The 27,096-nt window shown below is 47.4% G+C and overlaps 1 protein-coding gene across 2 annotated transcripts in view; it reads left to right on the top strand.

The window, feature by feature from the left end:
- Positions 1-467: 467 nt before the first annotated feature.
- Far2 (fatty acyl-CoA reductase 2) overlaps positions 468-27,096 on the top strand; it is a 174,760-nt gene continuing 148,131 nt past the window's right edge. Inside the window, exon 1 of one of the 2 annotated variants that reach the window (XM_045139496.1) lies at positions 468-579. Coding sequence is in view for 1 of the 2 variants with exons in the window: in XM_045139495.1 (XP_044995430.1) it covers positions 1,122-1,195 (74 nt within the window). In the remaining variant the exon portion in view is untranslated. Of the gene's footprint in view, positions 580-1,002; positions 1,196-27,096 lie in introns of those variants that run through there. The other variant, XM_045139495.1, reaches the window with a different exon arrangement.

The following is a 27,096-nucleotide window of genomic DNA, read 5'->3' as shown; positions in this document are numbered from 1 at the left end:
GATGGGACCTGGGGGCGGGGGGCATGTGCCAGCGGGGTGGGGAATTTGCGAGTTATCTGTCCTTCAAGGGATCGGATCAGAAACACCATTCCCTCCCTCCCCTCTCCTCTCCTCTCCTCTCTCCCTCCTCTCTCTCTCTTCCTCCCTCCCTCTTTCCTTTTCAGTCTGGGGCACCCTCCTTCCAGCAAGCTTTCCCCTCACCCACTATTGAACACCCCCAGGTGGCCCTGCGGCGGGACCCGGGGGGCGCTGGCTCCGGGGTCCACTGGAGGCCAGAGCCGAGGAGCCGCACCCAGCTGCCCGCGATGCGCCCGCGGCCCAGGCGCCGCGCGCCCCCCGCGCTCCTCCCGCCCGGGGCAGAGCTGAGGCCGCCCGCCCGGCGGCGACAGCGGCGAAGGTCGGAGGGAGGGTGCTTTCCTCCCGCCCCGCTCCCCACACCCAGCCTTGGAGCCGGATATATAGAGAGTCACGTTCGGGAGCCGCCGAAAAAGCGTGGCGCGGCTCGGCGCTGCTGGAGAGCCTCGCGCAGCCGGGGGAGGAGCGCGGCGCGGGTGGAGCCTCGGGGTGCTGGAGCTTCAGGTACCGCGGGGAGCCGGCACCCCAGCCTGGCGGCGGAGAGGGAGCGCGGGAGGATGCGGGAGGGGGGGAGGGGACCGGCCATTCAGAGCATCCCCGATCGGCCATTCAGGCGCCCTGGGCATCCCCTAGCTGGGGCTCGGGCGAGTGTCGAGGAGGGAGCAGAGAAACGCGGGGCGGCTGGGGACCCAGGGACAAAGGCTTCAGGCTGGTCCCACCCAGGCCTTCCTCTGGGCTATTTCTGGAGATAGATTCCAAGGCCACGTGTGCGCCCCGGGTCCTCACTCGCCCCAGCCACGCCCTAGGCTGCGCGCATCCAGACCCTCCCACTTGAGACTCTCCCAGAAACGGGTGAAGTGGACCTGGGCAGCCAAGCAGGCGCAATCCCTCCTTGGAAGTTTCGGACCTCTCCCCGTGACCTAGACATTGGGGGTGGTGAGGGGAGCGAGAGAGCGAGCGATGGTGCCAGACTTCAGCTGGGGTCTGCGGCTGCTCACCCCGCCCCCGCAGCAAGTGAGAGGGCATTAGCTGTCATTGGACAAATCATGCCATCCTTCTTCCAGAAACCCAGGAAAGCCATCCACCTGGTGCCAGGCTCCTTATCCCGCGAACTTCCAGGGTAGGCAGGATTGTGATCGTTTTCCTCTTCCACGGACGCATTACCTAGTGTGAGCAGCCACGGTGAGCTCCTTATCTGTAAGGCTTTGGTGACCGATTGGGTCAGGTGTCAGTGGCTCATCGTGCACCAGGACGCTAGTGACCGAAACCTCAGACAGGTTGGATGTTTTTCTGTTGTCTTGAAAGGAGTCTGACACTGAGAACATGGAACGTGGAGAATTGATGTGTGGTTTCCATGCTCTTCCCTGTCTCATCTCCATTTGTATGCGCTGGAGGTGTTCCTTTGGGTGCATTTACTCTAACAGTTATCCACAGGGCAGAGGAACTAAATGTAAGGCGGCCGCAAACTACAACAGGCATTTGATCAGGCTTAACATTTTAGAGGGGGGCTGTGTTTAGAGAGGGCAAGAGCCAGGTTTCCTGTCTCCAAGGCTGTCTAGATCTCCCACCTTGTTCCGAGATTGCGATGCTCTGTGAACTAGCTGGAAATCAAAATGTGAAATTAAAAGAAGAGATACTGTACTTCTGGGAAGGGAAGCAAAATGTGGCCCAGCTAAGACGACAGAGAAGTCTGAGAAGGCCAACAGTACCAGTAGCTCACCTTTGGGTTTTACTAAAAATCACTTTGGGTTTGTCAAGACTCTGGTCACCTACTGTCCTCTTTTCTCACCAGGATGCATCTTGTTACGTTTCTTCCCAGCAACGTTTGGTCCCTCAGAATTCCTTCTTTGTGTGCTCATTGCCATGGGGTCTGTAAAAGTCACTTATGCACAGGTGCAGTCTACTGGGGAACCTTGCCAGGGGCCACCATGTCCTTGTCCTTGCTGGTGTGTTGTGACACGGAGGAACTCTGGAAGCTTATTGTTTACTCCCAAAGAAACATTCACAGTGCTTTGTTTTGCCCAAGACCACGTTGAGTATCTGGTAAAAATTACAAAGCAGAAACAGCGAGTACATTAACAGAATCTTCTACTTACACTTTCAGAAGTTCAAAGCCTCTTGCTACCCAAACATTCCCCTTCTGGACAACAGGGACCCCAGGAAGGGTTAGCTTTGCGAGGTTCAAACCCTGCGGTTGCAATGAGCCCTGCCCCTAGAAGGACGTCGGTTTAGCATTCTGCTATCACAAAAGGCTCCAAATTTTCATTTTGTGCTAGATCCTGATTATGTCCAGACCCCAAGTTGAAAACTCCATCCTAGAACTTCCTGAACAACAGTGCTTTTTCGCAGCAATCCTAATTTAAGGTGAATTCTCCACCACACGACTGAAATGTGGCCCCCGCTACTCGGTCGCCCTTGAATGCACTGTGAAGTTTTTCTTGAGCTCATTTTCTCCATTGATATAAACATAACTGACAACATCTCCCGTTCTGTTTATCTTAAAGATAGTTGTGTGATCCTTGGGTGAGGAAGAGATGTGATGGCCCATGCAGCACTTGGGGTAGGGCTGGGTAGAGGCAAGAGAATCAGGAGTTTAACATCATCCTCGGCTACAAAGCAAGTTCTAGGCCAGGCTGGGCTGTGTGAAACCTTGTTCACAAGAATAAAGAGTAATACTGATAACAAAAAAACTCTAAAAATAATAAGATAGTCAAGGAAAGGTCTATTCACCTTGACCAGTTTTAAGACCACCACATTTTTTTAGAACCAGCTTCAGGAGTACTGACAAAGCACTTTTAAATGGTTTCACAACCTTTATTGCCCCTGTATTTTGGGAAAAGTGAAAATGCCACAAAAAGCAAGTAAATAATAGTACTTAATATTTTCAGTATTATTATTCGGATAAGAATAACTTCTAGGATCCTTCTCACTGTGTAATGTCAGTGCTTGGGTCTGATTCATTGTGAACAGTGGAGTCAAGTCAGTGGTTAAAAATTTCCTTGGGGCGTTTTTTTGTTTGTTTCATCATTCGATTTTAAAATTCCATATATTCAAAATCTTGACCGAATCATTCTTTTCTTAAAATATCTTTTTTTTTAGTTTTTGACAATTTAATTCATGTATCTAATGTATTTTGAACCCCATTTCCCTCTCCGCTTCCTCTCTCACTGCGCCTCAAATCTCAACAAGTGTTCTCCGACTTTCATGTCTTTTTTCTTTTCCTGTGGCCCACTGGGTTTAACTGGGGTTTCCTGCATGAGGAGTGGGGGATATTTACTAGACTATGGACAACTTTCCAATAGCTACACCACAGAAGAATATGTTTCTCCTTCTTCCCCACAACCGTTAGCTGTCCGTGGCAACCAAGGTAGAGGCGGCCCCCACGAGCCCCTCTCTCATCTGTAAGGGAAGGCCAGCAGGCCTGTGTTGTGCAGATAACCACAGCTGCTGTGAGTTCAGGAAGGCCATGATCATGTCTGGGAGACAGCGTTCCATAGCCTTCCTCCCTGTCTTCTGGCTCTTGCATCCTTTCAACATCCCTCTTCAGCTGCATTCCCTGAACCTTGCAGAGGGTGATACAGACGTGTAATTTAGTGCTCAGTGCTCAATAGTCACTCACTCAGTTCACACTTTTAAAATAGAAGAGCTTTCACTCTATAGGAAGCCCCTCTTATACCTTACCAAGCTTTTTCTCATCTCTGAAATTCTGGTTCCGCTGAGGAGAAACGGAGGGTGCTGAGCCTGTCTTCTGTCCCTACCCTCCTCCCTGACAAGGTGTGTCTGCTGCCGGATTCTTCTGTTTCTTACCTTCCCAGGTGTGCTGGTTTGACTCAGGTGTCCCCCATAAACTTGGTGTCCTGAATGTTGGGCTCCCAGCTGATGGAGATTTGGGAACCAATGTCTCCTGGAGGAGTGCACTGTTGAGGGCAGGCTTGTGGGTGTTACAGCCAGTTTCCCCTTGCCAGTGTTTGGCACACTCTCCTGTTGCTATTGTCCACCTTATGTGGGCCAGGGAGTGATGTCCACCCTCTGTTCATACCATTGTTTTTCCCTGCCATGATGGAGCTTCCATCGAGCCTGTAAGCCAAAATGAACCCTTTTGTCCCACAAGCTGCTCTTGGTCAGGTGCTTTCTGCCAAAAATGCAAATCTGACTGCCACAGGAAAGTTGGTACCCAGAGTGGGGTCATTTGGTGCCAGACACCTGTCTGTGTGGCTTTGGCCCTTTGGAACTGATTTTCAAAAGGAATGTGGATGAAACCTTGGCCTAAGAGACAACTTGCAGTGCTGTAAGTAGAGCTTGATGGACTATTCTGGTCAGTTGTAAGACCTGAATGAAGTAAGAACTATGGACTGTGAGGTTTGGCTTATGAGGGTGAAAAGCTTTGTCTAGACTGGGTTAGAAGCAGTTTGTTTGAGAGGCCTGCTGTTATGCCTGTGTCCTGAGAACCTGTGCAGGGTTTCAGTGTGTAAAAAATGGACTGGTGTGTGCAGAAGGATATAGCACAGAAAGAAATATCTGAGCCGAAACTGCTACCCCTTCAGCTGCAGATATATGAGAGATTACAACTTTGAGATTGGGCCAGCTGACCTATATGGAGGCAACAAGAAGAATGTAGACTTTTTTGAAGGGGCCTGAGTGCTCAGAGTGTCCTGTTCCTCAAAGTCTGCTTTATTCCCCCCTGGATTAGCAAATTGGCATCCTACCTGGTATTATGGAATATATGAACTACAGGAAAGAGAGGGTCTTTGAGTTTGCAGCATGGTCTTGTGTTTTGGAAATAGCCATGGACAATGTGAAGCAGGTTTGCTGGATGCCTGCATGGAGACCCGATGGAGCCATGAGGATGAACCGTGGCTTGCAGTGGAGACCCAGTGGAGATGCTAGGACCACGAGATGGCTGCCAAGGAGAGCTGCCAGCCCCTGATGAAGTTTTCCGGGACTGTGAGTATCCTGGCTGGAAGGGTGGAATTGGAACTCCAGAGACTTGTTGCTGGTTAGAATTATCGGACTTGGAGACTTGTCACTGACTAGAGTTGCTGGACTTGGAGCTACTGAGTTTGATGTTTGCCCTGGTTGTTTTAAATCTTGTACTGGTTGAATATTTCTTTGCTATGCCCAGTGCCATCTTTTGCTGTGTGAGTATTTATTCTATGCCATTATGAGTTTTGAGGGGATTTTTTTTTTTTGTATTATAGCACAGTTAAAAGACTTTGGATTATGGGCATGTTTGAACATCATTTAGGCTGATAATAATTATGGGGACTTTTAATGTTGGACTGAATGCACTGCATTTTATATCATGCATGGTTATCAGTTTATGGGGGCCAGGAGCAGAATGTGGTGGTTTGATTTAGGCATCCTCATAAACTTAGGTGTTCTGAATGCTATCAGCTGATGGAGATTTGGGAATTAACACCTCCTGGAGGGAGTGTATTGTTGGGGGCGGGCTTATGGGTATTATAGCCAGTTTCCCCTTGCCAGTGTTTGGCACTCTCCTGTTGTCCACCTTATGTTGGCCAGGGATGATGTCCACCCTCTGCTCATGCCATCATTTTCCCTACCATCATGGAGCTTCCCCTCAAGTCTATAAGCCAAAATAAACCCTTTTCCCCCCACAAGCTGCTCTTGGTCAGGTGATTTCCTCCAGCAATGCGAACCTGATTGCAATACCAGGTGATCGCACCACTCTCAGAAACCTTGAAAAGAAAATAGAGGAACTCCCATATCTTATAAGGGGTTATTATAATGGAGGCCCTAGAAGGGGTGGATAGAGATGCCGTCTTTCATACAACATTTTCAGGGACTTGTGTGTATAATCCACGTACCAGCACAGTATGCCTGTGACATCATTAGCAAGGCAAACAGGTAATAGAGAGGCATGGGTACACAATTTCCAGTGAGTCTTTGCCAGAGCAAGGAGAGTAACGCAAGCGTGTGACAAGTTCCCAAGAGAGCAAACAGTGCTGCAGAGGGAAGCCCAAGAGGAAAGGATAAGAGATGGGCCTTAAAGTTAGGATCCCACTGAAGATGTGTGAATGAGACTGTTGGGTGATGAGTGAATGAAAAGGGGTGATCCGGGAGGGGCTCAAGCTGCATGTGAGGGAAGGCAGGCGACCCAGTGGGAAGGACAATCCCCATTGCCCGCCCCCCCCCCGACTGTCACGAAATGCACAGCCCCATTCTATGGTCCCATTGTGTGGGGATGCTGCGCATTTAAAGTCCCCTCTGCTTCTGGAACTTACAGTGGCAAAGTGGACACATGGTAACACACCGAGGGGAGCATCATGAAGAACGGGGCTGTGACAACCAAACAGGGGTGCTGGCTCAGATCCTCTGGGAAGAGCTTCCAGCAACGTCAAGTTGGTATATAAGCGGAGAGACGGGGAGAGGAAAATAGTCTGGCCAAGGGACGTTGCCCATGGGAAAGACCTAAGGAGAAGAAAGTTCAGGGACATAAAACTCTTCCCATAGATTTGGAGTTCTGTCATACTTTAAGGAAATCTACTTGGAGTGTATAGAAAACGGACTGGAGGGGTAAAAGCTAGAAAGAGGAAGCAAGATTGCAGGTGGGAGTGGCGAAGAGGAGGAGGAGGAAGCTGCAACTTGAGGTGCCTTTAGTGTCTCTTAACTGCTTCCGGGAGTGATGGGCTTGAATAAGGGAGGAGAGGGATGAGGCTGGAAAAAAGTGTGAGAATGACTTCCCTCCCTAGATATGCTGGATGTTTAAATCCCAAAGTGTGACCTCACTGGCGCATGTGGTTTACAGTAGCCAGAACAGAAAAATGAAAACTATGGCTGGTACCCCCGGAACATACTCTGGCTGCTGGGATGGGGGAGAGAAAGGAAGGAGAGAATGTTTGCATTTCATAGCGTTCTCAGTACCATTCATATTAGCGTTTTAATGTTTTACAATTTTATTGCATCTCTGAGGGAAGAGACACCAGCATGCCACAGCCCACGCGTGGAGATGAGAGGACAGCTTTTGGGTTGGTCCTGGCCTATTTACCTCAGCTGAGGCAGGATCTCTCCCTCTGGGTTCTTGTTCTGCTGTTTTTTGCTACAGGAGCGGGGTAATTTTCCTGCTTCTCCCTTCCACCTCACCATCAGGGTCAGAAGCCCACCATGGCTTCCCACACTTTTAGATAAGGTCTGGGGGGAATCAAACTCAGGTCCTCTAGCTTAAGTTGTGAGCACTTTATCCACTGAACCATTTCCTTAAGCTTCAAAATTATTTTAAAATCCATGCATGTATTTCATTATTTAATTTTATCATTGACAACTTCTATAATTATAGACTATAATAAACCATGATAATCCCCTCCCCCCACTTTTCCCTTTACAACGCCACCCTCCATGATATTCATTTTATAATTTTTATTTATTTTATTTATTTTTTTCTTTTGTTTTTCGAGTTAGGGTCTCACTCTGGCTCAGGCTGACCTGGAATTCACTATGTAGTCTCAGGGTGGCCTCGAACTCTCAGCGATCCTCCTACCTCTGCCTCCCGAGTGCTGGGATTAAAGGCGTGCGCCACCACGCCCGGCTTCATTTTATAATTTTTAAAGGTTGTCACCATGACAGATGTAACTCCCTGGTGTGAGTGCATGGATGGAACATGGTGTAGTTTCCCCAAGTGGCAAAACAGAAGCTTTGATCCTCACAAAAGGGGCTGTTCTAAGACATAGGTTCACATACTTGCCGAAAACCTTACTCGCAGCTGAGCGTAATCTCAGCACTTGGGAAGCAGAGGTAGAAGGACTGCTGCAAATTCGAGGCCATCCTTAGACTACAGAGTAAATTCCAGGTCAGCCTGGGCTAGAGCGAGACCCTACCTCAACCCCCCCCCCACACACAAAAAAAAAACCCAAACAACCAAAAAAAACCCTTCCTCCCTTCCTCCCACAGCAGTGGTTCCAGATTACACTTTGTGGATTATTAATTTCTTGGAATAGTAATGACAAATTAGTGGAGAAGAAAAAAGTGTCCCTGATTTTGTAACTCAGAATAGCAATTGATTTGACCTAGTTAAGAAGTTTTCTTACAGGATTCCTCAGAGCCCTTAATACGCTGATGAACGTGGAGAATCATCAGAAAGGGGGACACAGTCTATGTGATATTTTCCTATGCTTGCTTGACCTTCGGAGCTTTTCAAGCAGAACATCTATCAGTCAGCCTTCAGTTTAACATCCTTTGGGAGACATCATCCTATATTAATAGATTAAACTCCAGCCTCCACCCCTCTGTTACCCAGATGCTATTCTCAGTGCTTCCGGGCAGCTCCTCTGGAGAAAGCAGGAGGCTTGAATGGACTCTGTGAAGAGGTTGGAGTGACTGAGACCACGCAGACCACCCTGAGGCAAAGATGAAAGCTTGTATTCAGGAAAAACATGAGCTGCCAGGGGGCTCAGTCCCAAGAGAGGAGCACAGCCAACCTCAGCTTCCAGGAAGTGGGCTTCAGAGGGCTTCAGCTGGGGCAAAATGAGGAAGGGAACAAGCTGAATTAGAAAGGCTCCTTTAGGGGAGGACTAAGATAGCCAGGGACTGACACCAGATCAGTGTCCAGGTGACTTAGGAGACGACAGGGTCGGATGACGGCTGGGCAGTTTCTTGAGGAATGTGGATGACCCACTTCCTTGTGTCTCTGTTGCTCTTCTGCTGTCCTTGGTGAGTCCATTTTGGGAGCCCGTCCCCACCTAACAGTATTTATTTGATGGTGGAAACAGTTCCGCACAGATAAGCAAGGAAGTCTGATTTAAGGGCAGCTGTTTTCTTGCTTTGTGTTCAACTCTGCTCTCCCTGCGAGGCTCTGCAGGAGACTGCCGAGGTGCGTCCTGGTCAAAGGGACATTCACAGGAGAGGAGCTGACGGTAAAGGTGGGGACTGGCCCAGGCCTCAGCGTCCTGCCCCACTCTCATCTCCTGGGTCTCACTGGATGCTGCCATGAGCAGGAGCCCTCGGCTCCTTCGCAGGAGCCGGGATCTCACAGAGCGCCTCCTCATCTTCCCTCCTGGCTCCCCATGATTCGTCTGCGACCACAGCCTGACAGAGGGAAAAGGACGGCACAGCTGTGGGCTCCACTGTCATTTGATCTGCTGGACGCTCAGCCTGGGGACAGCCTGAGGGACAGGTCTCCTTGTGTGTTTGCTGCAGCAGCTTCTGCCTCCCATCTCACCATCAGGGTTGTGTGCCTAGTATTAGGAACGGCTCATGTGTTTGTTTTTTGTTTTTTAAGGTAGTTGTAAAGATTTCAGGTGTGGCAGTTAACTTTCTCTTTGCTGCCACCAAATATCTGCCCAGGGCATATCTCAGGTCACAGTCTGAGGGCACAGCCCGCTGGGGCAGGCCAGGCACGGAGGCAGGGTCATGAAGCCGCTGCCACATTGCAGCCAGTCAGAGAGCGGAGAGTTCATGTCGCTTCCTCGTTTATATTCAGTCCGGTCCATGGGACAGCGTCTCCCGCAGTTAGAGCAGGTCTTCCCACCTCAACTAATCTAATCCTGAAAATACCGTAGCCATGCTTCGAGATCTGTCTCCCAGGTGATCCCACATCCGATGGAGTTGACCGTTGAGACTAACCATCACGCGTGGGCAAACTGTACGTCACTCAGCAAGCCATCACGTCGCCGTGGCTGCTTGAGTAACCCACAAGCAAGCGTGACCTCCAACACCTAACAGAATCACCATCCAAAGCTGAGTCCCAGACCTCCCCCCCAGCTCGTACACTCACACGCCATAGGTGAGGCTAATATTGTTTCCATTTGATGTGTTTTATACAATTAGAAGTACAAAGACAAGCGTGCAAGTGGATTCCCTAGAACAGCTCCTCCAAACATGATAATGTCATCCTTCTTGGATGGCTGGTGAAGTCATGGACTATATGCAAGGAGGCAGATTGCCTTGGTGGTACCAGCTTGTAAACTATTACACTGCCCTTGAGGTAAGGTTGAGCTTCAGGAGGGGTGAGGCGCCCTGGCAGAACACTTGTCCAGCATGCACCAGGGCCTCAGCCACTGCAGTGGAACTCCAGACTCTTGTGCCACCTAGTAGGCATGTGCAACCTTGCACTTGCCTCACCTTTATGCGCCTGGCTTATGTGGGATCTGGAGAGTTGAACCTGGGTCCTTAGGCTTTGCAGGCATGTGCCTTAACCGCTAAGCAGTCCCTCCATTCCCCCAGTCCATTTTATTTAAACCTGAGCTGACGTGAAGTTCAGGTTTAAATAAAGAGCAAGAGGTGTGTACAACTAAGCAGTCCTGGCCGTGATGTGGCCCAGCCCATCACTGACCCAGCTTCTTTCTCTGGGCATTGGTCTTTCCTGCATGGAAATCCGACAGGTTTTCAGAACTGTGTGAAATCTCTTTCTAGAAACCAGGTTCCCTCTCTGGATTCCAGGATTCAGACTTCTCATTCTCCTAGCATGGAATTCCTGGGACCATAACAATTTCTTGAGTTCAAGTCTGTGGTTCAGTAGTCTGATAGCCAAAGGGAGGGATGCAAGTGTCTCTTTAGTGACGAAATGTCTTCACCAATGTCGGCACAGTTACAGTGCTGCCCCTGAGCCCAAGCAAAGGCTGTGGTGCGTGTGTGTAGCTGGCAGTGGACTAACCAGTGAGAACTCCAGCCGCATCCCAGCTTCTGCCTTCCCACGTATCCTGCACTCATCTTGTGTTCTTAATCGCTGCAATCCAGTAAAAGCATTTTCGAGCTGCAGTTGATAAGATGTGGGCCTTGTAATATTTGGAATACTATTGTTTTTGCTTTGAAGGCTTTATTTATTTATTTTTCAAGATAGGGTTTCGCTGTAGCTCAGGCTGACCTAGAATTCACTACGGAGTCTCAGGGTGGCCTTGAACTCACAGTGATCCTCACACCTCTGCCTCCCAAGTGCTGGGATTAAAGGTGTGCGCCACCATGCCCGGCACTTTTAAGACATTTTTTTTTCTTTTTTTTTTTTTTCTTTTTTTTTTTTTGGTTTTTTGAGGTAGGGTTTCACTCTAGCCCAGACTGACCTGGAATTCACTAAGGAGTCTCAGGGTGGCCTCGAACTCACAGTGATCCTCCTACCTCTGCCTCCCAAGTGCTGGGATTAAAGGCGTGCGCCACCACGCCCGGCTTTAAGACATTTTTAACTTCCCAGTTTTCTCCAGAGATGAGCCTTCCCCTGCCAAAAAAAAAAAAAAAAAATCCTAGGAAAACACATGCTTGAAGGCATTTAAGGAAGGCAGAGACTGCCTGGGGATTAGTATAGAAAAGGCAAAATTCAGGGCCTCATCATCATCCTTCTACCTCAGCCAAGCCACTGAAAGGTCAGTAACTTCATTGGAGAATAACAGGATGATAAGAGGCAAGAGAAATATTCTGTGAGCCAAGAAATGAGAAAAAGTCATTGTGGCAAATACCCCATATTTTAGGTCTTTAAAGTGCTCTATTCATCATGGGTCATTGAGAGAACACATTCTACAAAAGTCAGCAAAACTCCAGGTAGATTTCAGGACAGGGTGCTTGGAAATCAGGACAAACATTAAGGTATGTGTCTAGTCCCAATGTATGTAAAACTCCTGTGCTGCCAATCAGGATTCAACCCTGTAAAAAAAAAATCAAAGACATCTCATAAGAATTAGACCTGCTGGTTAAAAGAAGCTATAATAATTCATTCAGCATTTATGTTAAAGATTTTTGCTTCTTTAAAACAACATTTAAGAGGTTGGAGAGATTACTTAGTGGTTAAGGCACTTGCTGGCAAAGTCAAAGGATTCAGGTTCGACTCCCCAGTACCCAGATGCACAAGATGGCACATGAGTCTGAAGTTCATTTGCAGTATCTAGGAAGCCCTGGCATACCGATACACTCTCTCTCTTTCTCTCTCTCTCTCCCTCTGCCTTTCTCTCTCAAATAAGTAAAGAAATAAAATATAAAGATGGAGAGATTTGTTTATCTAAAACTTAGCCTCTTAAATTAATATTAATTTGGTAATATTAATCTGCTAAGTAGCAGTAAATATTTTTTTATATTTTATTTATTTAAGAGAGAGAGAGGGGAAGGGAGAGAAAATGGATGCTCCAGGGCCTCTAGCCACTGAAAACAAACCACCTTGTGCATCTGGTTTGTGTGGGTACCAGAGAATCAAACTTGGGTTCTTTGGCCTCACAGGCAGGCACCTTAACTGCTAAGCCATCTCTCAAGCCTGCAATAAATATTAAGAAACAGATAAAATATCAAAATCAGCTTTATGTTAGTCTGTATTTTTATGTCTACTGATTGCCGAGTTTGGTTGGGTTATAGGCACTGAAATTCACTGGCACAGGACTTCGGCGCCTCTTCTTACAGACAGACACGCGGCGTCTCTCTAAGCTTACAGGGCACTGCGACAAACCAAGCGAACTGTTCTCGGAGCCACAGGAAACCTCTGGCAACTTGAAGGTGTTAATTTGTCCCAGTCCAAATGAGCAGGTTTTCTTTCTCAGTAACTTGCACTTGTGAAAGCCTCTCCTTCGGAGAGCTGTGACATTATCTCTTCCTTCTATTTCTGTCCAGCCCTGCCTGAGACAGTGCTATGCAAAGCTACGAGGTGCCTGTAAAATCACAGGATCATACTTTAGATGAATTTAGGTCTCAATTTCCTTTAGGACAGAACATGTTTTTTCTTTTCTTCTCTTTCCAATAGGGCTTCCCCGAATACCTAGACTCACTATGTTGACACATATTATACCATCTTGCCTATAATTCACAGTGCTCACTGTACACCGCATACCTTAACTAATAATAATATTTACACATCCAAAAGTAAATGGCTTGAGGACCATATGCGTATTTGGTTTGATTCCTTTGCTTTGTAGAAATGAGTAACACATCTAGTGGATGCGTGCTTGTAGACTTGTGACTGCAAATCCCTAAGCATTCTGTCCCATTCAGCCGTTCACTCATTAGTACTGCTTACAGAATACTTATCATGAGCCATACAGGTTGCTTAGCTTTGCAACTATGAGTTATATTCATCCTCTCAGGCTTTAGTCCGTTCTAATTTTGAGCCGTGCCTGGCCACTCATGACTTTTTAGTGTAAGAAAGCTTTCAGAGACAGCCGCCAGGGTGAAAATGTGAGAGGCCTCTATATCACAAGGTACTGCCTGGTACCCTCCTGGGCAATCCCAGCCAGACTTATCTGCCACTAGCCCTGGTAGTTAACTCTGATGCCTATGGTGGAAAGTGGCACTAAAATAAGATATTACGAATTCCACTAAGAAGATAATAAGGATGCATTCACCACAGGTCCTGGAAGTTAAGCAGCCTGTGTTCTCCTCCTCACAGCTACTCTACCCATGACTGTGCTTTCTCCAAACCCAGCTTAATGATAGCTTGAATACTCCCCATTCTCTTCTGCCTCTATGGATAGGCACACAATCTCATGTGTCATAAGTATTTATGGGCTAATCACTATGGGAAAAGTGAGAAGGGAAGAGCACAGGTAACCATGAGAGAGAGTCACAACGTTTCCAGATCGACACCTTTGAGTCTTGGCATAGGGTCAGTCGTTTGAAGCCATCCTCTGAGATGACAAGGGAGATCCCCTTATCGCCAGTCAGACCTTCAGTGGGAAAAGCACACACGTGTAATCAGATGCACAAAGCTGATACAAAAGGGGCTCTGAGGGCTGGAAGGATGGCTTAGCAGTTAAGGCATTTGCCTACAAAGTCAAAGGACCCAGGTTTGATTTCCCAGCACCTGCATTAGCCAGTTGCACAAGGGGGTGCACACGTCTGGAGTTCTTTTGCAGTGGCTGGAGGCACTGGTGCACCCATTCTCTCCCCCCCCCCCTCTCTCTCTCTCTCTCTCTCTCTCTCTCTCTCTCCCTCCCTCCCTCCCTCCCTCTTTCTCTGTCAAATAAATAGACAAATAAAATATATTTTTTTAAAGGGGGCTCTGAGCAAATAGATTTTCAACTCAGTTCAAAGTGAGGACAGCTGGGAACCACAACCCCAAGTCTAAGCTTTTGCAATGAAGACTTAGGCAAGATGAAGGATGGATGGTGGTCCGGGTGGTGCCGTGGCCTTGTCATAGGGGAATCTGGCTTTATGTGGGTATTGGGGAGCTGAAGCTGGGCCATCAGGCTTTATAAGTAAGTGCTACAAAGTAGATATTTGAGTTGGAAGTCTCTTAAGTGAAGGTGTGCTCCAACAGTGACTATTTTAATATATTAACGGCTGCCCACTAATGGTGTTTTAAATGTCATGGACTGTTTGCACCTCTGTATGATATGTGATCTCCAGGGCTGGTGCGTTAAAGTTTCTGTGGCCTTCCTGGAACAATGCCTTTACCATCCGTCACTTGAAATCCCATATCTCAATGTAAACATGTTTCTTTTCATTGTGTGAAATATGTCATCTGGGTTAAGCCAACCAGAGGACTCAGACCACTATGACCTTGAGTTTGAAATCACAGTGGCTTACAAACTAATGACTTAAAATGTGAAACCAATTGGAAATGGTCTCATTGGTGTTTGGAAAATCCACCCACCTTAATAGTAAAAATACTCATTCAAAGAACACACACAAAAAGTAAAAGAGGGCTAGAGAGATGGCTTAGCGGTTAAGCGCTTGCCTGTGATGCCTAAGAACTCCAGTTTGAGGCTCGATTCCCCAGGACCCACATTAGCCAGATGTACAAGGGGGTGCACGCATCTGGAATTCATTTGCAGTTTCTGGAAGCCCTGGCACATCCATCCTCTCTCTCTCTCTCTCTCTCTCTCTTTCTGCCTCTTTGTCTGTCGCTCTCAAATAAATAAATAAAAATAAACCAAAAAAAAAAATCTAAAAAAAAAAAAGTAAAAGAACTAGTCACAAATCAAGACCTGTGTCCTGGCTGAGTGATGGGAATGGTCATTGACATATGTGTGGCCCCAGGAGCTCCAAGGGGCTGTTGTATAAGGAAATGTCACTATTACCGCCTTTGCCTCTTGACAAGTACTGTGTTTACCTTCCACTTTTGTGTGTTTACATGCATGTAGTGTGATGCATGTGTGTATGCATGCTCACATGTATGTGTGTAGACACGTGTGCATGTGCAGGCAGGTGTGTGTGCGCATGAGTCTGAAGGCCAGATATCAATCTGGAGTATCTTTCTAACTGGCCTTCTGCCTTATTGGTTGAAGCAGGGTCTCTCAGTGAACCTGGAGCAAGCTCTGTGACACCCCCCCCCCCCATATCTCGTGCTGGTTACAGGTTCACACCAGGTTTTAGCAGGGAGGCATGGGACCTTCATGTTTGCCACCGTCAACACCACACCAGGGCCAGTTGTTTGGAGCTGTGGGGTCCTCCTGACTCTGTGTCCCATCGCCATAGGCTCACTGGGGTCACAGGTGTGTGCTATGGCACCTGCATCTGGCTTTTCATAGGTCCTGGGGATCTGAACAGCACAGCAAGTCCTGTTCACTGCTGAGCCATCATCCCGGACCCACTATGTTCATTTCTAATCAATAGCTTTGAACAGAGTTGTTTTCACTAACAAGAGTTAGTTTGGGGCAATAATAATACCAGTAGACAAGCACATGGAGCCTGGAAAGAGAAAATTAGCTCCGAGGTGACAGTGTCCTCACCAAGTCAACATTTGAGGTTAGCAGAGCTCTTATGTCATAACGTGTGATGGTTAAGAAATGTCGTCAGGCATACCAAATAGATGTTGTCACGTAGGGAAAACAGGAAGCAAATGAACACCTGGCAAGCACTTTCTCATCGGTGGTGACTGAAGGATGTTCGTTTCTTCCACAGAATTGCAGTCTCTGTCACTGACGTTATCCTATCCCTGTTCACAAAATGCCTCCACTCCTCATTTTCCTTGATTGCTGTTAATCACACACATACATGCACATGCACACACACTTTATTTCCTAAGGATTCCCTGAGAGAATATTGAAATAAATACATGAAATGCCTTAAGAATCACTAATACAAGCCATGCATGGTGGCACATACCATTAATCCCAGCACTCAGGTCGCAGAGGTAAGAGGAACACTGTGATTTCAAGGCCACCCTGACACTACATAGTGAATTCCAGGTCAACCTGGGGCACATTAAGACCCTACCTCAAAGAAAAAAAAAAAAAAAACGGGGCTGGAGAGATGGCTTAGCGGTTAAGCACTTGCCTGTGAAGCCTAAGGACCCCGGTTTGAGGCTCGGTTCCCCAGGTCCCACGTTAGCCAGATGCACAAGGGGGCGCACGCGTCTGGAGTTCGTTTGCAGAGGCTGGAAGCCCTGGCGCACCCATTCTTTCTCTCTCCCTCTATCTGTCTTTCTCTCTGTGTCTGTCGCTCTCAAATAAATAAATAAAAAATTTAAAAAAAAACGACTACTACAAATCATAAGATGTTACAGGAGTCATGAACAGAAGTGATACTGGCAGCATACAAGATGGTCTTGAGTGTGCATGTGTGGTCATTAATAATCACCTCTGGATATCATTTTTGTAGCATTGCCACCACAAAGTGTCCCATTTTAATTATATTTTATGCTCCTTGGAGGGCTTGTGTGCGAGCCCCAGAATAACCTTGGTCAAGTCAGGAGTCATCCTGACTTTCTACGTCACAGGCGCCTTTGCTTTCCCACCAAGAAGAAGCCTGCGGCCTGTCACCCCAGATGGCTGCTCCTTAATGTGTGTCACCCGCGTGGCTCATGTGGCTCCATGTCAAAGCCCACATGATGAGCACTGAGCCGTGGGGAGGGCAGCTTTGCCTGTGTTTATGGGGAACACCAAGGGGCACTGAGTTTGGGGGTCTGCTCACGAGGCCAGCCTCTCGGCTACATCTGACGTCTCTAAAGCCGACAGTTCACACTTACACAGTGACGCTGCCTATTCCCAGCTCTGTTTCTCTCTCTCTCTCCCTCTCTCTCTCTCTCTCTCTCTCTCTCTCTGATTCCAGGCCAACGAGCCCTTCATCCGTTTGACTCCTGTGGTCACACCCATGAGCACACACGCGCACACACACACCATTTCTCCCAGTCCACCGCTTTGTCCCCATCTCAGCCCTTTGTCTCCGTGGCCTCCATTCACAAACTATTCCATGACCAGCTCTACCCCACCGTGCCCCATGGTTCTCTCTGGATTTGAATCTTGCCAGCCGGCTGCATGTCCTACCCCAGCCACGCACGGGTGGTCAGGTGTGTTTCCTGGAGACAACCAGGTTAATATTGGTGTGAAATAGGAACTCTGCGAATCCATCCTGGTCGCCAGGTGGACACCCAGCTGCTTTCGGCTTCTTTTCTGGTTTCCAGCATGGTCTATTTCTCAGGTGGAGCAGTTGTTACAAGTACTTGCCCCTTTCCTGACGCCCTCCATCTTCTGACTGCTTGTGTACGGTGAGCAGAGGAACCCCCTCACCCCACAGAGTGGCTCCTTAGAAACACCCTTCGGCTTGCTCTGACACGGGGTCTCTCATTGGCTCAGAGCGCACCAGTTAGGCCAGGCTGGCCGTGAGCTCCAGGCTGCCCGCTGTCTATACCTTCCAGAACTGGGATTACAGGTGCACATCTGCACACCTGTCACTTCGATGTGAGTTCTGGGGAGCAAGCAGATCCCCATACTTAACGTATTGAGCCATCTTTCCAATTCTTATCCAGATAGATAGATAGATGGATAGATAGATAGATAGATAGATAGATAGATAGATAGATAGATAGATAGATAGAGATAGAGATAGATTAGATATAGATATAGATATAGATATAGATATAGATATAGATATAGATATAGATATAGATATAGATATAGATATAGATATAGATATAGATAGATATAGATTTAAATTTCATGTTATGGGGGAGTAGGTTGCTGCACAAGGGCCTCGTGCCCCTGCAAATGAGCACCAAATGCTGGGGGCACTTCTTGATTTGCATGGTTCGCTTGGGAGTTGAAACCATGCAAGCAAACATCTTTAGCTGGTAAGCCATCTTCCCAGTGCCCATCCATAGCTTTTAAACTAGCAACATGGGACTCGGCCTCATAGTCCACAGAAATAAGCATCTGGGTCGGGTTGTGTCCCAACCTTCAGGTTTCTGTAGCTCCTTGCCCACCTTTATCTCTTTCATCCGGATGACATGATCTTCTGTCCACAAGGGACACTTCTCCTTTTCCTGTATGTCCTATCCTCCCAAGCTTCAGTTGAGCCCCAGTTCTCCTGTCTTTACTGCCTCTCCATAGATGGGCGTGCACATTTCATGTCACTAACAAGCAAATGAGCACCCATGCATCTCTTTATTTTTATACCCTTCTACTTTTCTTTCTTTTTTAAAAATGTCTTTATCTTTATTTATTTATTTGAGAGAGAGAGAGAAAGAGGCAGAGAGAGAGAGAGAGAGAATGGGCGCACCAGGGCCTCCAGCCACTGCAAACCAATTCCAGATGCGTGCGCCCCCTTGTGCATCTGGCTAACGTGGGTCCTGGGGAATCGAGCCTCGAACCGGAGCCCTTGGACTTCACAGGCACGTGCTTAACCGCTAAGCCATCTCTCCAGCCCTAATTTTCTTTCTTTACCACACCATACTATACCACCACCACCACCCCCATAGCTGAGTGTCCCCTAGAGGTCGTTTGATTAAGTTACCTGTCCATAGGATTGTCCTATAAATGCTACAGTGAAAACACAGTTCACTAATTATTCTGACAATGTGCTGAGTTATTGACTTTTGTCTGTGTTGACAGGTTTTGACGTACTCAATGAGGCGTGTACTTTCGATGAGTACAGGCCTGTCTATAACTTGTGGCTTTAACAAATGGCTAGAGATGGTGTGCGTGCAACTGTTAAGCCTCCTACGTGAGACACAAGAACTGACAGGAGGCGTAGAGCAGGGAAACTCTTGACTGGTGGCCCAACACAAAAAGCAAAAGTAAATGCATGCATGGGTCCTCATGGCTAAGACTCAAGTGGTTTCTTGATGTAGAATTCCAGAAAGTACTGGAAGGGAGGATCCTGATAACGTGTCAACAGAGAGCACAGGGAAGTTTGTCCTGTTCTGTTTAGCCTGGCTTAGAGCCAGAGACCAGTCGGGAGTTAGTGACCTTCGACTCTGTGAAAGCAGAGTATGTGGTTAGATGCGCCCTGGCCTGTTCACACCAATTGCAGCTCTTCGTTGCGCCGTGAAGGGACAGGGAGGCCTGTGCCTACTGGCAAATGGCACTCCTGGTCACCCAATTCCCGGGACGAACGGCAGCCTGCTGACTCATGGAACGGGCCCTCAGGGGTGCCCAGCCTGAGTTAGAGCTTGGCTTGGTGTTTTCCAAAGCTGGTTTTGAAGCCACGGACCCAGGACAGGATGAATGCGAGGATAACCCAAGCGGCAGGTCGTAGTAATCTGGTGTTCATGCAGGAGTGAAATGTAAAAATGAAACAAAACACCAACATGTAAAACCCTGGGCTGGAGAGGATGGCTTAGTGGTTAAGCGCTTGCCTGTGAAGCCTAAGAACCCCGGTTCAAGGCTCGGCTCCCCAGGACCCATGTTAGCGAGATGCACAAGGGGGCGCACGCATCTGGAGTTTGTTTGCAGTGGCTGGAAAATTTCACATCATGGCTTTCTATATTTTTAACATGCCTGTCCATAAGTTTCCAAAGTTGCTAAATGTTGGGGATAATTTTAATATCATCATTAGCAAATTTTAAGTCTTGGAGATAACTGTTTCCTTACGAAGGCTTTGGGGAAATGCCTAGCAACTTTGTTTAAAGATATTTTTTGTTTGTTTTGTTTTGTTTTTGAGACAGGGTGTCATGAAGTCCAGGCTAGTCTCACACTCACTATGATTGAAGTCCTGCTTCCGCCTCACCGTGACGCCATCTCCATGGCGCTATGGATGGAACCCGAGGCTTCACGCAGCTCAGGCCAGCGTTATACCGAGGGATCCACATCCGAACTTAGAAAAGAAGGAAGGTTTAATTCCTACTATATGAAGGGTTTTTTTGTTTTTTGTTTTTTACTTTTCTTTTTACAAGGTAGGGTCTCACTCTAACTCAGGCTGACACGGAATTCACTCTGTGGTCTCTGGGTGACCTTGAACTCATGGTGATCCTCCTACCTCTGCCTCTGAGTGCTGGGATTAAAGGTGTGCGCCACCACGCCCGGTTTATATATAAAGTTTTTGTTTTTCAATAACTGCAAGGGTGATTATTCCTATTACAGCAAGGCACTCATTCATTTTTCTTGGTGGATTTCCTGATGGGTGTGTTTCTCTGCAGCCAGGGTCATGACCTACCTAATAGTAAAGCCCCATGAATTCCAACTGAGTTTGAACAGCTATAAGAAAAATTGCCCTTTTACCAGAAGCAAAGATAGTATGAGCGATTTTATTTCATTTGAATTGTCTTTTTCAACCTGAAAAAGAGAAAGCTCTTTTAGGGGAAAAAAAATTTTTTGTTCACTTAGAGGAAATAAATTTTAGAGAAATCAGTTGAAAAACTTTACGAAACTGAAGTACAGTGAAACTCCACATGGTTCCACTAACAACCAGTGAGCTTGTGCTGTGGCTGTCACCCGTACCCCTGCAGACACGCCCCTCACCTGAGCTGTGCTATCTAGAACTATCCATGTGAGCTGTCTTCTAACTGTTCTCATTCTGCCTCGACTACGGTTTTGTTTGGTTGGGCTTTTGGCCATGACAATAAAACTGAAAAAGAGAAAAAGAAAGAGAGACAGAGAGAAAAAAATTTGTTTTGTTTTGTTTTTCTACTAGGTAGGGTCTCACCCTAGCCCGGGCTGACCTGGAACTCTGTAGCTCCAGGCTGGCCTCAAACTCACAGCAAACCTCCTACCTCTGCCTCCCAAGTGCTAGGATTAAAAGGCACGCTGGGGCAAAGAGAGAATTTTTACATAAATCACTTGTGTACCTTTTCAGGAAAAAAAAAAAAAAAAAAAGCGATAGGCTTGGCCAACTAAGTATTCCTTTATAATAGCAATTGTTACTTTTCAGTTCTGGGGATTTGAACCCAGGGCCTTGCAAAAGCACAGCAAGTGTGGCATTCCTCAGCAGGCTGCCTTCCACTGAGCCCCATGGCCGGCTACCCTTCCCCGGCTGACAGACACCCATGCTTGTCTCACAAAGTGCAGCAATGCTAAAGGTAGGACCCAAGCCGTTCTGAAATGCGGTCATCTTACTTCACTCAGCTAGGCCAAGAGCCCGAGGAAGTTTGTGAATGATGCAAGGATGTGCAGGGCCAAATCATTTGGGGATGAAGTTTGAAGGCTTTGGGCCTAACTGAGACATTTAGACACTTGCCCTAAATCTATCTGTCCTGCTCCACCTGGAACCACTGTACTAGACCCAGGGAAGCAATACAGGTGGAGACCTGCTACACAAATTTCAGGCAAGTTACAGAGCCACCCGGAGAGCTGGCTGTGACCGTGGTTTTGGCAAGAGCTTTCTTCAGGGCACCCTCTCCTGCTCGGCGCATGTCTTTAGTAGGATGTATCACTGTGAAAACACCCTTGCAGACGAATGGGAACAGAAAAATCAATGCCACTGAGGACACTGCTCACCATCCCAGAGGCATTTTTCAGGCAGAAAACTGGATTATAACCAATTCTTTTTGCAGCTGCTGTAGACCAGTTTTGGTAAGGTTTTCTCACACAGGTGTAAATGTCCCAGGGTACTTACAAGTGACAATGGCTGGGTATGATCAATTCACGCACCAATAGATCTTGAGCTTTATACAACCCAAAGTGATCATGTATTCCGGACTCTGAAGGTGTCACCATCTCATAGGCATGTGTGGGGGGTTTGATTCAGGTGTTCCCCATCAACTTAGGTGTTCTGAATGCTAGGATCCCAGCTGATGGAGATTTGGGAATTAACACCCCTTGGAGGAAGTGTATTGTTGGGGGCAGGCTTATGGGTGTTGTAGCCAGTTTCCCCATGCCGATCTTTGGCACACTCTCCTGTTGCTATGGTACACCTTATGTTAGCCAGGGTGTTATGTCCATTATGCCATCATTTTCCCTGCCATCATGGAGCTTCCCCTCAAGCCTATAACGCAAAGTAAACCTCTTTCTCCCCCACAAGCTGCTGCTGGCTGGGTGTTTTCTACCAGCAATGCAAACCTGACTGCAACTATAATGTTGGTTTTAGAGGAGTGGGATTGCTGCTAAACATCTGACTGTGTGGCTTCGGCCTTTTAGAGCTGATTTGCAAGATTTATGTGGAAGAAATTGAAACCTTGGCCTAAGAGATGCCTTGCAATGCTGTAAGTACAGCTTAATGGACTGTTTTAGTCAGAATTGATAAACCTGAATGCAGAAAGAACTATGGACTGTCAGATTTGGCTTATGAGGGTGAGAAAGAGCTTTGCCTGGACTGGGCTAGCAGTTTGTGTGAGAAGATTGCTGTTATGCCCATGTCCTGAGAAGTTGTGCAGGGTTGCTTTGCGTAGAAATGAACTGGTATGAGCAGAGGGATATGGCACACACACAAAAAATCTTTGGGTGAACTGCTGCCTGTTCAACTGCAATTGAAAGATTACAACCATTGAGATTGGGCCAGCTGACCTACACTGGGGCAACAGGAAGAATGTAGATTCTTTTGAATGGGCCTGAGTGCTCAAGGAGTGTCCTATTCTTCAAAGTCTGTTTTATTCCCCCCTGGATTAACAAACTGGCACTCTACCTGGTATTTGTGGAGTATAAGAAATGCAAGAAAGAGAGGGTCACTGAGTTTGCAACACAGTCTTGTGTTTTGGAAATGGCCATGGGCAGTGTGAAGCAGCTTTGCTGGATGCCTACATGGAGACCCCATGGGACCATGAGGATGAACCGTGGGTTGCAGTGGAGACCCAGTGGAGATGCCGGGACCACGAGATGGCTGCCAAGGAAAGCTGCCGGCCTGATGAAGTTTTCCAGGACTGTGAGTAGCCTAGCTGGAGGGGCGGAATTGGAATGCCAGAGACTTGTTGCTGGTTAGAATTATCGGACTTGGAGATTTCTCACTGGCTAAAGTTGTTGGACTTGAAGCTACAGAGTTTGATGTTTGCTCTGGTTGTTTTAGATCTTGTGTTGGTTGATTATTTCTTTACTATGCCCTTTTTGCAGTGTGAATGTTTATTCTGTGCCATTATGGTTTTTGGGGGGGATGTTTTGGTATTATGGTCAGTTAAAAGATTTTGGACTAAGGGGATGTTTGAACATCATTACCACTGATAAAAACTACAGGGACTTTCAAAGTTAAACTGAATGCATTGTATTTAACATCATATGGATATTAGTTTATGGGGGCAGGGTGGAATGTGGTAGTTTGATTCAGGTGTCCCTCATAAAGTTAGGTGTTCCAAATGCTAGGTTCCCAGCTGATGGAGATTTGGGAATTAACACCTCCTGGAGGGAGTGTACTGTTGGGGTCCAGCTTTGGGTGTTACAGCCAGTTTCCCCATGCCTGTGTTTGGCACACTGTCGTGTTGGTATGATCCACCTGATGTTGGCCAGGGGGTGATGTCCACCCTTTGTTCATGCTATCGTTTTCCCCTGCCATCATGGAGCTTTCCCCTTGCGCCTGTAAACCAAAATACACCTCTTTTTTCCCACAAGCTGCTCTTGGTTGGGTGATTCCTACCAGCAATGCAACCTGACTGTGACAGCCTGTCCCTCCCTTACCTACAGTCACCAACTTAGACTACGCAGCAACTGCAATAAGCCTAAATATTCGGCAGCTGTAGACTGTCCAGCAGGGAAAGTACCATCCTGAGCCAGAGCCAGGCAAAGGGAAGTAAGGAAGGCCATGGTGATGCATGCTCCTACAAACCTAGCATTTGGGAGGCTGAGGCAGAATGATCTTGAGTTTGAGGCCAGCCTGGCCTACATGGGAAGACTTGGGCTGCCTCAGAGAAGAAGAAAAGGAGGAAGAGAGGAAGAGGGAGTGAGAGAAGGGAGGGCAGAGGGAGGAAGGGGAGTTTTTCTGTGCTCTCTATGTAGAGGCACTCTGAGACACTGCAGGCGCAGGATAATTTACCATCGGGTTGTCTCCGCCATGCCACCCAAACCCCAGAACGGCCGTGGCGTGCTCCCCCGTGGGCACGCGAACTTGCGGTCACCTACAAGCAAGCTAAACTAGTGAGCTTCATCTCGTGCTTGGGGGCGAAATTAGTGGCCTTCAGAAACAGTGCACTGAACGGGGGTGTCTCTGTCACCTACTCCAACAGGATACTCACAGCGAAGAATCTCTAGTCAATGCCCAGCTTTCCACACTTCGGTGCTCTCAAAACGCAAGTGAAATATATATTGCTTTTCTGAGGTAGGGTCTCACTCTAGCCCTGACTGACCTGGAATTCACTCTGTGGCCCCAGGATGGCCTTGAACTTGAGATAGGCTATCTTTCTACCTCAGCTCCCAAGAGCTGAGATTAAAGGTATGTGCCATCATACCCAGCTTGAAGTATAGTTTTGTAAAGTATACCTAGGAAATAAGTGCCTTTCTTAGGGGAAAACAGAGTGGGCAGGGCACAGTTTTTGTGTGTGTGTGTGAAGTTCAGATTCCTTGAGATTGTTGCTTGCAATGTGAGATGTAAAAACTAGTAAAACTCTAAACTACAACTTTATTGAGAAAAAAAATTGTTGCTTGAAAATCTTGCTTTAAGGGCTGGAGAGGTGGGTCGGTGGTTAAAGCGCTTGCCTGCAAAGCCAAACAACCTGGAGTTTGATTCCCCAGTACTCACATGAAGCCAGATGTACAAAGTGCACTTGCGTCTGGCTTCATTTGCACACCCACTCTCTCCCTGCTCCCGCTGCCCCTCCCTCTCTCTTTCTGTGTGCGTGTTCATGTCTGTCTGTCTCTCTGTGCTTGAAAACTAATAAATGAAAATATTTCTAAAAATCTTGATTAAAATGGGCACGATGGCACGTGCCTTTAATCCTAGCACTTAAGAGACAGAGGAAGGAGAGTTGCTATGAATTCAAGGCCATCCTGAGGCTACATAATGAATTCAAGGTCAGTCTGGGCTAGAGCGAGACCCTACCTCGGAGAAAAAGAAAAAGTCCTGACTTGTTTACTGCAGACAGTACTTGCTCAAGTGGCGCGGTGCAGTAAAGGCAAGTGCAGGCTGGGTGGTTGCACGTGTGCATTCTTAGTTACAGAGGGCAGTGCGGGAGGGAGGAGAGGACCTGCCTGACGTCCTCCCCTGCCTTGGTGACGAGCGTCCTCCCTCTGTGCACTTGTATTCTAGATTGCACTTACTAAAAGTGCACCACTCAGATCCAATTCGGGCCCATTCTAAAGACCTCTTTTTAGCTTAATCACCCAGGCTTAATCACTGATGGAAAGACCCTGTTTTCAATGCCCCCCCACCCCCGCCGCATTCTGAGGCTCTGAAGGTTGCAACTTCAACTTGGGACTGGAGAGGAGGGTCCAATTTGGTCCATAAGTCTCTCCCAGCTGCTGAGATAGGCTGTGGGAAAGGAGAGTAGAAGGAGATCAGCACTGAGTTCCGTATGAGTTCTGTGGGACTATTTTTTTTTTAAATTTTTTATTTATTTATTTGAGAGCAACAGACACAGAAAGAAAGACAGATAGAGGGAGAGAGAGAGAGAATGGGCGCGCCAGGGCTTCCAGCCTCTGCAAACGAACTCCAGACGCATGCGCCCCCTTGTGCATCTGGCTAACGTGGGACCTGGGGAACTGAGCCTTGAACCGGGGTCCTTAGGCTTCACAGGCAAGCGCTTAACCGCTAAGCCATCTCTCCAGCCCCTGTGGGACTATTTTTAAAATATATTTTATTTATTTACTTGAGAGAAAGAGGAGGAGGAGAGAGACAGAGACAGAGATAGAGGGAGGGAGAGAATGGACATGCCAGGGCTTCCAGCCACTGCAAATGAACTCCAGATGCATGCGCCACCTTGTGCATCTGACTTACGTGGGACTTGGAAAATCGAACCGGGGTCCTTAGGCTTTGCAGGCATGTGCCTTAACTGCTAAGCCATCTCTCCAGCCCTCAGGTCTCTTTCTTCTTTTATTCAGTCCAGAGAATGGCACCACCCACATTCAGGGTGAGTCTTCCCTCCTTAATTAAACCTGGCTGGAAACCCCTCAGTTGACTGTGAAGATAAAAACCGGCACATCTGTCTACGTGGATCCTTTGTGAGCAATCTGTGGCTGTTCTGCTTTGCTTAATCTCATTACAGAAACAGTTTTTCCTATTAGGAGAAAAAAAAAAAAAAGACAGAAGGAAACTGAGCTTGAGCCAGAGCCGACCCTGCCCGCCGCCCCACAGTGAAGGCTCAGGCATTCAGCTTTAAGCTGTGATTGCCTTGGCCACGTGCAGATTTGCAGCTGGGACAGTGGCAATGGGAACAAGATGGACCATTTTTCATTAAAAAAAAAAAAAAAAAGACTATAGCTTTGGTATGACTACTGCCAAGAACAGAAAAGTAGTTAATGGGGGTGGGGCCAAAAACCAGAAATTATGCCTTTCAAAGAGTGTGGGCTGAGGAATATTAGTTTTGAGGCCTTGGTGTTTGGCTCATGTGTGCAATGGAATACTCTCTTTAGGAAGAAGCTCAAAGTGATTGAATTGTGTAGTTTACTACATCAGTGAAGAAAAGCCAATGTCATCTACCTTCAAGGGTCAAAGTAAGACCAGGAAGATGGATTAGCAGTCAGAGGCACTTGTTTGCAAAGCCTGATGGCCCAGGTTCAATTCCCCAGTACCCATGTAAAATCAGATGCACAAAGTGGCAAATGTGTCTGGAATTCCTTTACAGTGTCAAGAGGCCCTAGCGTGCAAATTTCTGCTCTCTCTCTCAATCTCTGCTTGCAAATAATAAATAATTATAAAACAGTCAAACTCAACATGACCTCCTGCAACAGCCCCATGTTACCAGAAGAAGGTGTGGTGGGCGTAACAGAAATAAGGTCTCTGTGAAGGCTGTGTGTGTGTGTGTGTGTGTGTGTGTGTGTGTGTGTCCGATGCAGGACATATAGCCCATTATTCCTAAACATTCAGCAGAGCACCCGTGACTGTATGGGTACATTAAGAAGACTGATGCAGGCGAAGGACATTGCTCAG

The sequence above is a fragment of the Jaculus jaculus genome, chromosome 22 (genome assembly GCF_020740685.1).
Source record: "Jaculus jaculus isolate mJacJac1 chromosome 22, mJacJac1.mat.Y.cur, whole genome shotgun sequence".
Classification (NCBI taxonomy): domain Eukaryota; kingdom Metazoa; phylum Chordata; class Mammalia; order Rodentia; family Dipodidae; genus Jaculus; species Jaculus jaculus.
This window is presented reverse-complemented; position numbering and strand designations above follow the sequence as displayed.